General features: G+C 49.8%; 6 protein-coding genes across 6 annotated transcripts; 4 read left to right on the plus strand and 2 right to left on the minus strand.

Moving 5' to 3' along the window:
• Positions 1-1,117: 1,117 nt before the first annotated feature.
• On the plus strand, positions 1,118-1,576 carry AA0111_g6589 (hypothetical protein; the record flags this gene model as incomplete). Its single annotated transcript, XM_028652827.1, has 2 exons — positions 1,118-1,256; positions 1,317-1,576. 2 exons carry the CDS (start codon positions 1,118-1,120, stop codon positions 1,574-1,576), a joined length of 399 nt encoding a protein of 132 aa, XP_028505838.1.
• A 675-nt stretch (positions 1,577-2,251) lies between these two features.
• On the plus strand, positions 2,252-2,857 carry AA0111_g6590 (hypothetical protein; the record flags this gene model as incomplete). Its single annotated transcript, XM_028652829.1, has 1 exon — positions 2,252-2,857. One exon carries the CDS (start codon positions 2,252-2,254, stop codon positions 2,855-2,857), a length of 606 nt encoding a protein of 201 aa, XP_028505676.1.
• Positions 2,858-3,818: 961 nt separating this feature from the next.
• On the plus strand, positions 3,819-4,307 carry AA0111_g6591 (hypothetical protein; the record flags this gene model as incomplete). The annotated part of the gene is made up of 1 exon (XM_028652830.1): positions 3,819-4,307. The coding sequence occupies one exon, from the start codon at positions 3,819-3,821 to the stop codon at positions 4,305-4,307; it is 489 nt and encodes a 162-aa protein (XP_028505677.1).
• Positions 4,308-5,033: 726 nt separating this feature from the next.
• Positions 5,034-6,870, minus strand: AA0111_g6592 (hypothetical protein; the record flags this gene model as incomplete). Its single annotated transcript, XM_028652831.1, has 5 exons — positions 5,034-5,164; positions 5,218-6,041; positions 6,089-6,350; positions 6,406-6,615; positions 6,666-6,870. The coding sequence occupies 5 exons, from the start codon at positions 6,868-6,870 to the stop codon at positions 5,034-5,036; spliced, it is 1,632 nt and encodes a 543-aa protein (XP_028505674.1).
• A 1,682-nt stretch (positions 6,871-8,552) lies between these two features.
• On the minus strand, positions 8,553-9,118 carry AA0111_g6593 (hypothetical protein; the record flags this gene model as incomplete). Its single annotated transcript, XM_028652832.1, has 3 exons — positions 8,553-8,649; positions 8,702-8,984; positions 9,037-9,118. 3 exons carry the CDS (start codon positions 9,116-9,118, stop codon positions 8,553-8,555), a joined length of 462 nt encoding a protein of 153 aa, XP_028505675.1.
• Positions 9,119-9,968: 850 nt separating this feature from the next.
• On the plus strand, positions 9,969-11,609 carry AA0111_g6594 (hypothetical protein; the record flags this gene model as incomplete). The annotated part of the gene is made up of 1 exon (XM_028652833.1): positions 9,969-11,609. The coding sequence occupies one exon, from the start codon at positions 9,969-9,971 to the stop codon at positions 11,607-11,609; it is 1,641 nt and encodes a 546-aa protein (XP_028505679.1).
• Between the last annotated feature and the right edge of the window lie 212 nt (positions 11,610-11,821).

Raw genomic sequence — 11,821 nt, forward strand, 5'->3', positions numbered from 1 at the left:
GCAGTTAGGCTCGAGCAACGACTACCTTCAATGCCACACTCTCTACCAGTCTTCCAAACCGCGAGCCGTCAATTCTGTTGATATTCGTGATTCCTGTGACTAGAGGACCGAGGGATCGTTGGAAGACAACGATCGGCCAGCCCTTATACCTGGTAAACCCGCAGCGGACGCGCACATCACAGACCCAGCATGGCTCGGTCGATCGCATCCAAAGCGCTGTTGTTGCGAATAGAAAGAGATACTAAACAAACTTGGAATCGGAACGCCCTGCTATGGGCAACTATGTTTCAGTACGACATCATCATGTTCAAAGCCGAAAAGACTGCCGCTTCTACATGCAAAGCGTGCCGTACGATAAGTTGCACACTGACCTCAATCTGTGCTGTGGTTGCTGGAAGGTGCACACTTTACCAGAAATGTCTACCAAAGGGTAGCCAAATGTCTATCACTTCCAAACCTTCTTTTCGCTAGATTGAACCGTAAGCTAACAACTTGAAGAGCGTATGTTTCCGAGAGGGCAGCGGCAGCAACTCTTTTAGCCTCTTCTTCATCACAAGATCGACAAAGTGCTCGTGGGACGCGATCTCTAAATTGACAAGCTCGTTTGCATACTATCCATGCCAAGACTCAGGCAGCGTGGAAGGTATTCGTGCTAGGTCAATCTTTACGGAAACTAGTCATTGTACAAGACGCCGATGGTGATTCAACAGAGAGTCGTAAAGTCAGTGTATACTCAAGGATGGTTGAGGAGGAGACGAATTGCTGCACTTTGCTCTATTCTGATGCATGCACCAGGATGGATGAACTACGATTAGCGTCCCCAGCAGGCACGCTGCCTGAGAGGTGCTGTCGCGTTCCCTGTCTCATCTCTTTTCTTCCGATTTCTTCTGTGAAGCTGACCGCCATATCTGAACACGCTTGAGATGAGAGGGGTGCGAATAGGTGGTTACTGGGGGAACTTGGTGAGAGTGAACTCTGTCTTGTAAAGTACGCTACACCATCAGCCCCACAACATTCTGAGTACAACCTCAGGTTCACCTTGAAAGCTTCTAAACTTCCGTGCGGCTCGCGTACTTATCTTGTGTATCCCAGATCTCCCGCGCGCCAACCAAGCACCATGTCGAGTTGTCGCCACAACAGCGCAATCGAGACAGCTGATCCGCTCCCTCAGCTTCAACAGCAACTCCGCGTCCGCGATAGTCGATTCAGTATCCTGTCTCAGCACGAAATTGACGCTATCTATGCAGCTGAGTACGGTGCGCAGCCCTTCCTTAACATACATCCTTTTCCCCCATCATACTGATAGTGTATCGCAGGTGAGCCTACCCAGCAAGACTGCAACGACTTCTTCTTGCTCTTCCTTGGTCTACACGAAGATATCATGGAGTTACAACGAGAATTACTTGAGATCACAGCAAGAGGCGCGGACGCTATGACTATAGCACCTTGTTTCTACGGCCGATTGAACGTCATTATGAAAGAACGAATCGAGACCCTTGCAAGCGGGAAGCCGCTTAGGGTTGAGGTGAATCAGTCACCTCATCCGCTAACCTACCATGAGACTTACATACTGTAGGGCTATCCTCCCACTTATCCAGGGCCGATGATGTTGCGTTGGGTTCGCGAATATGACATTGCCATGCCTTCGTTATACGAGCGTTCCGAAGGCTTGCTTGCGGCTCAAGTATGTCGTATCGCTGCTAGGTAATGAAACTTGCTTATTTTGAGTAGGTACAGCAGTCTTTGTTTGAAGCACCCACCACAAATACTTCTACATCAACCACTACGTCTCTTTCTGCAACACACGCTGAGACTGAGACTTTCACTATAGATGCAAGGAGGGCACGCAAAACTCGGCAGAAAAATCGCAAAACTGCTTGGCCGAGGTCTGGCAAGTAGGTCGTTTGGTGCTGAAAAGGAACTGGTAAAGTTGCCTTCAAACGAAATGGCTTGGTAGAGGGCCTGTGACGCCTTACATCAATAGGCTAAATCGCCTTTCCCTTGCTTTGTTGACATACCTTCAGCGCAACTGATACGGTAGCCTGAACTGAGAAGCGTGCGGTTCTGCTTGGTTTCCAAATGTGGAATAGCGCGTTTGTTATGCAGTCACACTCACCAGGAAGCGACTACGCTGTCTTGTCAGTCATCTCTCTAGCGCTCTTACATCTTCCTGTATAAATTATATGTCCGGTTCGACATACTACTGTCTTCCGCTTGTCTCTTGGAGTTGACCTACCGCGTTACGTCATTCATGTCTTACTCGCCCAAAAGTACTTACGTTCCAGGTGAACGCAACACTCCACCAGCGGATGCACCTACGAGACGCACCGTTCTGTCTATGAGCGAGTTCCTGCACAGTGGCCCTTTAGATATACCAGCCAGTACACCCTCAGATGTTGGTGGCGGTGCGTCGCGCCTCTCAAGTCGCCTCAGCGACAGCCGACTGCGTTTCATCAAGAAGGTACCAATTGACCCCAGAAGCGATCTTTGCTCTCCGAGAGATCGAAGAGCGGCTCTTGCTGTGTATGACGAGGCTATTGAGAATATCAAAAACGGAAAAGGACATCATATCGACGTGGAGACAGAGGCCGAAGCCAAGATCGAGACAATACTGGGGATAAGAAGCGCAGCTCCGTCTCACCTTGTGTTCCAGAAGAACCTTCTCTTACCCATCGATCCAACATATGCAGAACCTCGAATAGAGGCCAGCGATGATACATTAGGTTATCATGCGTCTTGGAGATTACATGAATGGCGACAAGATGGTTGGCCAGCATTGATCCCAGGAAGGGCCATTGAGAAAGAGAAGACCATGAAAGGTGACCCTAGTACGTGGCGCGAGCGGGACTGGTCGTGAGAGCCAAGTGAGAGTTGGCCTAATCTGGGTGGATAGACAATATAGTGAGTCGCTAGTATGACGAAGTAGCAGTAGGTGCGTAATCCATCTATGAAAAGCATTCATCAGACGTACGAACTTTATGAGGTTGGGAGATCGTACCGCAGTAACCAAAGCCTAGTTCAAAGACTGCAGAGAATAATTGATCTTAATACAGTGAGATGGGTATTTACCTGCGACATGCATGTAGGTAAAAGCCAGATTTTTAAATAGCATAGCAATGTATTATAGTGCCTCAGACCTCGACACTGTGCTTTTATAGAATACCTTTATGGTACCAGTATGTTCTAGTCATTCTTTCCGTTCCCTTATCTCGAGAATCCGAACATTCATCCACTTCAATCTTGCGGGAAATGATCAAAACTGCAAGAAGAAAAAATGATGTCAACTGATAGAGAAGACTTCGATAGCTAGAAGCTACAAATTTTTGAGACACAGACCGAAGGCTGACGCGTCTGACCAAATGGTTGAACAGATAGAGCTAGGGATGAAGCAGAGGCAAGGAGAGGTGGACATATTGATGGCGGAAGATGGCCGTTGGAACGAGCTTTGGCTCACAAAACACTTGACGTAGGTTCTTTTAGATAGGAATCAAGACCTATAGTCTACCATCAGCCTTCATCTAGCCATGTTTTCTCTCCTATATTGGTGCCTACCTGTTATGTCTCCACGCTGCGGGCTCAGTGACCATTCACCATGATAATCGGTCCATCAATCTCGCCACGAACCCTCCGTTATATTTTGTAGAAAAGTGATTACGTGCAGCTGATCCTAAGCCGGTCCACACTGCACTTATTCCCCTTTTTCTCCACGGAAACTTTCAATTTCAACTCCACCAGTTCCCGATCCACCCTTCAACTTTTCAACCGATCATCAAGCCCTAATTAAATCGAACCATTCACCAATCACTCCCAAGACGAGAATGATGAGCTCATTACAGAAACATGCTGCTGCTGCTGCCGAGGGTGACTCGAGTTTCAACTCCATCCTCAATACAACTGACACCCGGGCTAGCACGTTCGACACCATTCCTGGGAACCATACCGAGAAAGAGCGAGAGGCTGCAGCCACTATGCTAATGCTGAACAAGCTGGTTGTGTACTCCAAGGAAGATAAAGAGGCCGCACGTATACTGTTGGCCATGAACGAGCCGGATCTATCCCCCTGGAGCGATAGCCAGCGAACGATTACTGATAGTGAGCGGACGATCAGTGTAGCCCCAATACCGGTTTCGATACCACAACGCTCGGTCACGCCACCCACGCCCACTCCAGTGGCTACTCAGGCATATGAGGTCGTTGATGTGTTGCCCGATGCTACTGCGGTATCTGCATCTTTTCCGCCAGTGAAGAAGATCTCACTAAACGAGTATACAGCCATGAGGAAATCGAGGAGGGATCGAGGAGCATAGAGGAATACCTGCGTTTTACAGTGATGTTTCAATCGTGGTAGCGGTGAGGTTTGAACAGTGTATATATGGGGAACTATGTTAAACATGATGATCACAATGTAAAATTATGCAATCGATTCGCGTCTTGAAAATTACTCAAGTATACTGAAGCGCTGCGCTGCCATCATATAGGAAGTGACTGCTTCCTCGGAGTGTGAGAAACCATGGCATGAGTAGCTTGTATCAAGGTAATCGAAATCTTCATACCAGTAAGTTTTCGATTGCTGCGATAACGCAAACAATTGCGCTACGTTTATGATCTCGTCGCAAACAACCAAACAATCTAATTGTAGACAAAGCTTCAACAGAAGAAGAAGCGCTGACAGCAACGACAAAGATGAACATTCAGGAAACCCATATGGTAAGACCATCAAGGTGATTGCGGTTAGTGGCCCACAGTGAAAGATTGACCAGGGTTGTTGTAACGGCACGGACTCGGGTGTGTGGTTTTTAAACTTGGGTACAAGCATGAATGCTTATTGCGACTACCCCACCACCCATTTCAGTCACATATCATTCTTTGGCGTAAAAAGATAGTTCATTAGGCATTTGATTCACCAAATTTCATGAGCGCATGTGACAATGCAGGTGCTTCGTAGATCATGGACCGCAAAGACTTTGTATATTTGCCAAGTAACGGCGAATTTGGGCACACGTGCTACATCAAGTATGGTGGCAAGGTTCAGTTTAAGATGTGCGCTCGATGGTAGTGGTCTCCATCTTGCCGTGCTCGGTAGTCGTTCCCTCGATGTGACCGTGGTTGACCGTCTTCTCAACAGCTCTGACCGCCTCGTCTGCAAGCTCCTTGTCTTCGAACACTGCATTGGAGTTAGCAATATCCCGGGAAATAATCCTTTCAATCTGTACTTACAGAAAGCAAGCTCCTCGAGTGTGCGGTTGTACGTCTCAGGGTACATGAAATACACGAACAAGAATTCAAAAGTAATCCATCCACAATAGACAGCAAAGTACTTCCACTCGATAGCGTCAAGCGCAATCGGGTTGACGTAGATAGAGAAGAACCCGGCAAGCTTTCCAAACATCTGTTCAATACCAATACCCATGGTTCGCTGAGCGTACGGGAAAAGTTCGACCAGGTAGGTGTATGTGAGGGAGTTGTTGCCAATGTTGTAGCAAGGGGAGTATGCGAAGTAGAATATGAGCGAAGCAATTTGCGCAGATTGGTTCTTGGTTCCCTGGGACTCAGCAAGCTGGAGGCGCTGGAAGGAAATAGTCATTGCCATAAAAACCATGGTCATAGACGCAGCGGAAAGCATGAACATCCAGCGACGACGGAATCGAGTGACAACCAGCGCGATAATGACAGCATTTATCAGACTCCAGCATTGGTTGGCGATGTTGATGCGCGTTTTGGCGAATTTGGAGGTGTACCCCATCAACTTGAACAGGAGATTTTGGTAGTAAGAGAGCAAAGTGTTACCACTCATCTGCGTAAAGAGACCGAGGAAGCACGAAATGAGAACACGACGTCGCATACCAGCCGTGCGGACCATGTCTTTCCAAGAGCGACTGGAGTGTTCCATCTCGAGTTTAATAGTAGATCGGATCTGTGCCATCTCGGCTTGTACGAGGATGGAGGTTGGGTCGCCTTCGGCGTGGTATTTTGTTAAGATGGCGAAAGCCTCATCTTCGCGGTCACGGCTGACAAGCCAACGTGGACTCTCAGGCAGCAGGCTGTCCAAGTCAGTAATAGTTTCCAAGATTTCTATTGAGAGACGTACAAGACGGTGCAAATCTGCAGGACCGACGGGCAGATCTGCAGCAAAGATGGTGCACGCCAGCCCCAGTTTCCAACCATCTCTGTTGTTTTGATAGAGATAGCCGCGGCAAGGATGGATCCGATGAAGTAAGAAGCGTTAAAAAGTGAGGTCATGAAGGGTCGTTCCTTGGGGTAAGCTAGCTCTCCGATCAAGGAAGAACCAGAGACGATCGCGAAGAGGATACCAAAGCCAAGTAGCATACGCGCAATGATGTACATGCCAACTTGAGATATGTCAACAAAATCGTCACGAAGTAGCTAGCGGAGTTGTGGACATACTGTGTTGAGCAAACCCTTGCAGCAAAGCACCAACGACCATGATGACGGAGCCGACGAAGATCGACATACGTCTGCCGTACTTTTGGCTCAGCCATGGTGCAACCGGAACAGCGAGAATGGAACCGAGCTGGTAACATGATGACATGAAACCAATAATCTTGGGTTCGATGCTGGCTTCGCCATCTGCGTCCTTGTAGCCATCTCCAAAATCTGCGACTGTCAGGTCCATTGAGCTAGGTGCCACCACGTTCGTAGCTTACATGTGTTGAAAGGGACCGAAAACTGGAGCGTGCCAATAAGCTGAGAATCAAAGCCGGAAGTGATCTCGACGCCCATGCAGCAGCAGAAGAGCCAGATGTACATGATGCGCAGATTCGGTTTCTTCCACCATCGCACCTTGTCCTGCTCCACCATGCGGGTGATGATGGGGTCGGAAGTACCATCCTGAGCTTTGATGAGACCCATGATGCCGGTGTTGAAGCGCTGAAGGCTGCTTGAGGCCGGGCAGGCTGGGGGTATACCCTTTATAATCCGGCATGGCCAAAGGACTATCCACTACCCCGGCTCTTTACCCCAGATACTCCGTAGCCTAGGTAGGCTAAGGCGGAGACGGCGACCGTATTACCGAACCAGCATCTTATATTGGGTAAGCGTCACGGCACGTTGGCTGCATATCTTGGCAGCCGGCTAAATAGGGCTTGCTCCCTCCAATTACCGGGTTGCATTCCTACCGAACAAGGCTCAGAACAGCCCGAACAAACGCCTTGCTGCTCGCGAGCGCATCTTTGAGCCTGTGTTTAACCTGTTTCTTGGTACGTGACCTGTCCTCATGTTGCACCTTGGAGTCGCAGTAGCACGTCAAGCTAGACAGCGTCTACTCGTGCCGACCAGCATACATTGACCCGACACCGTGGATCTCGAATGGTGAATTGAGAGGCAATATCGCCATACTCGAACAATTTTCGGGCCTGGCTCTGGATCGATGGATAGTAAGACAATCAGTGTGTCAGACTTCGCCCTGAGCCGACTACGAGGACGGGACGTGAAGGTTATATTCAGTGTCATGGTGCGAACGAAAAAGCGTCGGCGTATGATAACCCAGACGTGCCCGCACTAGGCGGGACTGCGAGTAGCGGTAAACGATAGCTTGAGAACGGCAAAGACTTGTAATGTACGTGCCGAAGCGACAGGTGGGGTCTCATGCGGGATCATCATGTTTGGGAGGCGCGTTGGAACGTCAGCATGGCAATCAAAATCGTATAAACCCACACCCAACAAGACCAAGCCCGTAGCTTCAGAGCTTGTGGTACAAAGGTCCGTGTGTACACATTCCGTCAACGGGAGGCGTAGGATTGCTCCGAAGATGTAAGCGACGCAGATAGAGTGACCAGGCTACCGAGACCTTGCCGGGATAAGTTAGTCCCTAATGCAGGGCAATCATGATGTTGTGGTGGGCGCTTCATCAAGATCCAACATTATGAAAGTGTCGGGCGTATCGCAACCCGGCTAAGCGGTACTCAGAATTTGGCAATTCAACAAGGCATACTCGGTTCCTTCGAGAGCGTGTTCATTGTGAAGTGTTTTGCAGACCTGAGTTGAAGCCTTCTGGAAGTCAATGAAACGGCAGTCGTGAGTGTGAAGTCGGCCAAGGTAACTACTATCAAGCGCTGGCTTTGTTCGTGATTCGTATGGAGGCACGCAGCAGGGCACAATGACTCGCATCGGGTAGTGCGTCGCTGTACCGTACCCCGAGGGTCAGTGAGGAGAGGCAGCGAAAGACGCATGGGTTTCTGCGGAAAGAGTACAGCAAGAGTCGATGATTCCAAACGCTGGTCGCCGGTGTCGCTAGCCACAGTATGGCGAACGTCTATCGTAGCTGCCCTAGATCTGTCGCCGCGACAATCACGAAAACTTCAGTTGGAATCTGCAACGAAGTCATCAGAAAACAAATTCCATTATGCGAAATGCTTTAAGAGCTCGAATCATATGAGTAGTGGTGTCAGGAGCTGGACGCACCGCGCAAAACACAAACGCCGCGCTGGACATTACATTCTGATCGGAGGCATAAGAGTAGGAAATATTTGGGTATCATTGGGTATAAGGTCAATGCCTTGTTTGTGCCGTCATGCGCAGCAGTTGATGGTTGTTTAGACGCCAGCCATGTTGGGCGCAGGAGCGGTGTCATTCCTGGGTGAGCTGCGGATGTGCAGCGCGGCAAGAACAGTGGTAGCTACGAAGGCAAGCCTGTCATATGTCAGTACATTGCTCGGGGGTAGACGAGATTCAGTATACATACCAGTTGAAGGCTGAGAAAACGATAGCAGCAACACCGCAGCTGTAGAAGGTGCCGTGACGGCCGACCCACCACGCGTTGCCCCACCGAGAGGCTACGGCAACAAACGCCGCGAACCAAAAGATCATGGTCAGGAACTCGACACCTCCGATGGCAAACTTGTGAGCTGCAGCAGGGAAGCGAGCTGGCGCAAGGACGAGGTATGCAACAGCAAGGAGGGTCCAGATGGAGGTGAAGAGCATGAAGGCGACGCTCGCCGGGACCCAGTCAATGTAGGCATCGACAACTGCAGATGTGTTAGCAATGACATATTCAGCGATGGTCTGCATGCAACATACTGTAGGCTGTAAGACCCAGGACGATGATGCTGAAGACGACCTGTACGCCACGCAGGCCTAGTACAAGGGCGGGAGCGACCATGTTGATGTGATGGAGGCGCTACGGCTATGCGATGGATGGCTGCAGGGGACTACGGGCGGGTACGATGGAATGTGGCTGCAGATGGTCTTCGCTACCGAGAGTCGAATTTTGAACTGTTGCTGTAGGCGGAGGTTTGTGTAGAGCGACTTGGGGAAGGCTGCAAAACGGCAGCAGCCTGGTTCTTTATGCCTTCACACAGCCTGCGAGCGATGATGCTGCCACGACCCTCGCCCTTCTTGATTTCCCTGAAACCGACGTCACCGCCCAGTGGCGCATGATCAGAATGCCACCTGTGCTGCTGCTCATTGGTCAATCGCCGTCATCCCAGCCCTTAGCGCCAGTAGTGATGCGACGCGTTGCACAACCTTCTCGCATCTTCTCGTCTTTGTCCTGGCCTTGTAACCCCACGATTCATTCAACTTGTGCCCATATTCCCTCTAAAATATTCTGTAACTTGACAGCTTTATTTTCGGACGCGTTGGGCCCTTGTTTCAACGCCAAAGTCCTTCAACCGGTGTTTGGGCCGCTTCGTCAAACATATGTGGCGGTGCACGGTTTCATTTTTACAGCCTGCGACGTGACGCGGCCAAGGATAGGCCGGAGTATCGGCAGGTACAGCGCAGCGCAGTACCACGCACACACCGTATACTACACAGTCAAGTCCCTAGAATCTGAGCATTCACAATACACTGCACTACACACGACTGACAATGTATCGACGCACGTGTTTAACAATCTTCATAATGCGAGATGCACCAAACAAAAGAGTACAATACTCTCTCTATTCTCATTTAGGTTCTCAAGTACACACTGACGCATCTCTTCGCGGCGATACGAGTAGCGAGAAGCTATGTCTCGCCAAGTATCGTCTCCGCCAGTCTCTCCTTCCACTCTCTTAGACTCTGAGCAGAACATAGCCACGATATCGCGTCATGATAGCATTAATTCGGCGCAGGACTTGGAGGTTGCCGAGTTGAGGAGACAGATCGAAAAGCTTCAAGCGACAGAAACCAGTCTAATATGGCAGTGCGATGAGGCATCTCGAGAACTGAAAGCTTGTAAGAGTGACCTCGCCAAGGAGAAGCAAGAGGCGCGTACTTTTGCCGGTAAGTTGAGCAAAGAGAGCCGAAACCTTGGTGCCCTCAATGACGACATGGTCACATTGCGGAAAGACACTGAACGCCAGATTTGCGACATTGAGTCAAAGTTGGATCAGGAAAGGAAGAAGCGAGCCAAAATCCAGCAAAACGCCAATAGGACTATCACAAAGTTACGCTCCGAACTTGATGCAAACCCTTATCAACCTAGCCCTGTCTCCCACCTCCAGGACACCATCAAGTATCTCCAGAAGGAGAACGCTCACCTCAAGAATATACACCATGAGGATGGCTGTGAAGAGCACAGGAATTTCATCTTTCATCAACTTGAAGATGCGAAAGGAATGCAGGCTGCCGCCGAGGCAGAAACAGAAGGTCTTCGCCATCTCGCAAATGCTAATGCTGACCTGATAGAGGAGCATGTTAATAATGTGGAAAGTATCAAGGCACTGATACAGCAGACTGACAGCTACGGCGCTAAAGTTGAGCAGCTTCAAGGAAATGCCAAAGAGCCGCTCGCCAAAGAGCACTTCACTTCTGGCATGATCAAAGATGCCGACGCCAACCATTACTTAAACCAACTTTTGAGCTTTTCCGCGATCACATATCTTGACACTGTTCCTGTCGCTCCCGAAGACAACGAAGTCGAGATTGCGGAATACATACACCGTTTGCGCGCCGCCGACCTGGAAATCAAAGTCCTCAGTTCAGATCGCAACGCTCCGCCTAAGTCGTGTACTCCAGTGTATCCAGCATCAGCTGCACTCGGGCTCTCAACGGTCTTTTGCTTGGCATCGGAGCCTGAGGCAGCTTCATCAATCAGGTCTTCGCTGAAATTTTCTGATTTGCAAACCGTCTCGACAACGCCGCGTACGCCTGTCCCTACGACCAACCCATTAAACAACCCTGCCTTGCTAGCTGGGCTTGAGGATCTCGGTAAGTCGATCATGAGTCTCAGCACTGTACCATCTCTCAACCGAATGGTCCAATCTTCCACAGAGCTGCAGGTTACACCCCTCCCCACTGTCGCCCTGACAATCAATATCCAACCTACCGACAAGCGCAACTATTCGTTGCTGCAACGCGTTCAAAGTGCAATCTCTGCGACATCGTCTCTCGATATCCACGGCCCTAAAGAATCTGTTAACCAACTTGTAGCTAGCATGCACGACGTCGAGGCGGATCATGCCGAGAAGAGCAAACTTGTCGTACAGTTGGAAATGGTCTCCAAGCAATACCTTGCAGATATAGACGTTCTAGAAGCACAGATTCGAGATAAAAGGAAGTGCTTAGATCCCGAGCATCGCATAATGGCTGATGAGCTCGAGGCCAAGAACGTGCAATTCGCTATGCAGGAGCAGCTTCTGGCCGATTGGGGGAGACGGACTGGATGAGCGAGGTCTTTCTAGCTTCGTCCCCTAGGAATGATCTCATGGATTATTAGCATGGCAATTTTATTTCACACCTCATCTTCGCCATTGGGGATTAGATCATCTTCTCATTGTGATGTCATTGTTGTAGAGGTCCGTGCGTGACTACGCATCTCCAAAGCGGCTGCCTAACACATCATCCTTCGTAAGCGCACAGCAACGATGTGTCTTTTCTC

Source organism: Alternaria arborescens (assembly GCF_004154835.1).
Source record: "Alternaria arborescens strain FERA 675 chromosome Unknown contig_14, whole genome shotgun sequence".
In the NCBI taxonomy this organism is placed as follows: Eukaryota; Fungi; Ascomycota; class Dothideomycetes; order Pleosporales; family Pleosporaceae; genus Alternaria; species Alternaria arborescens.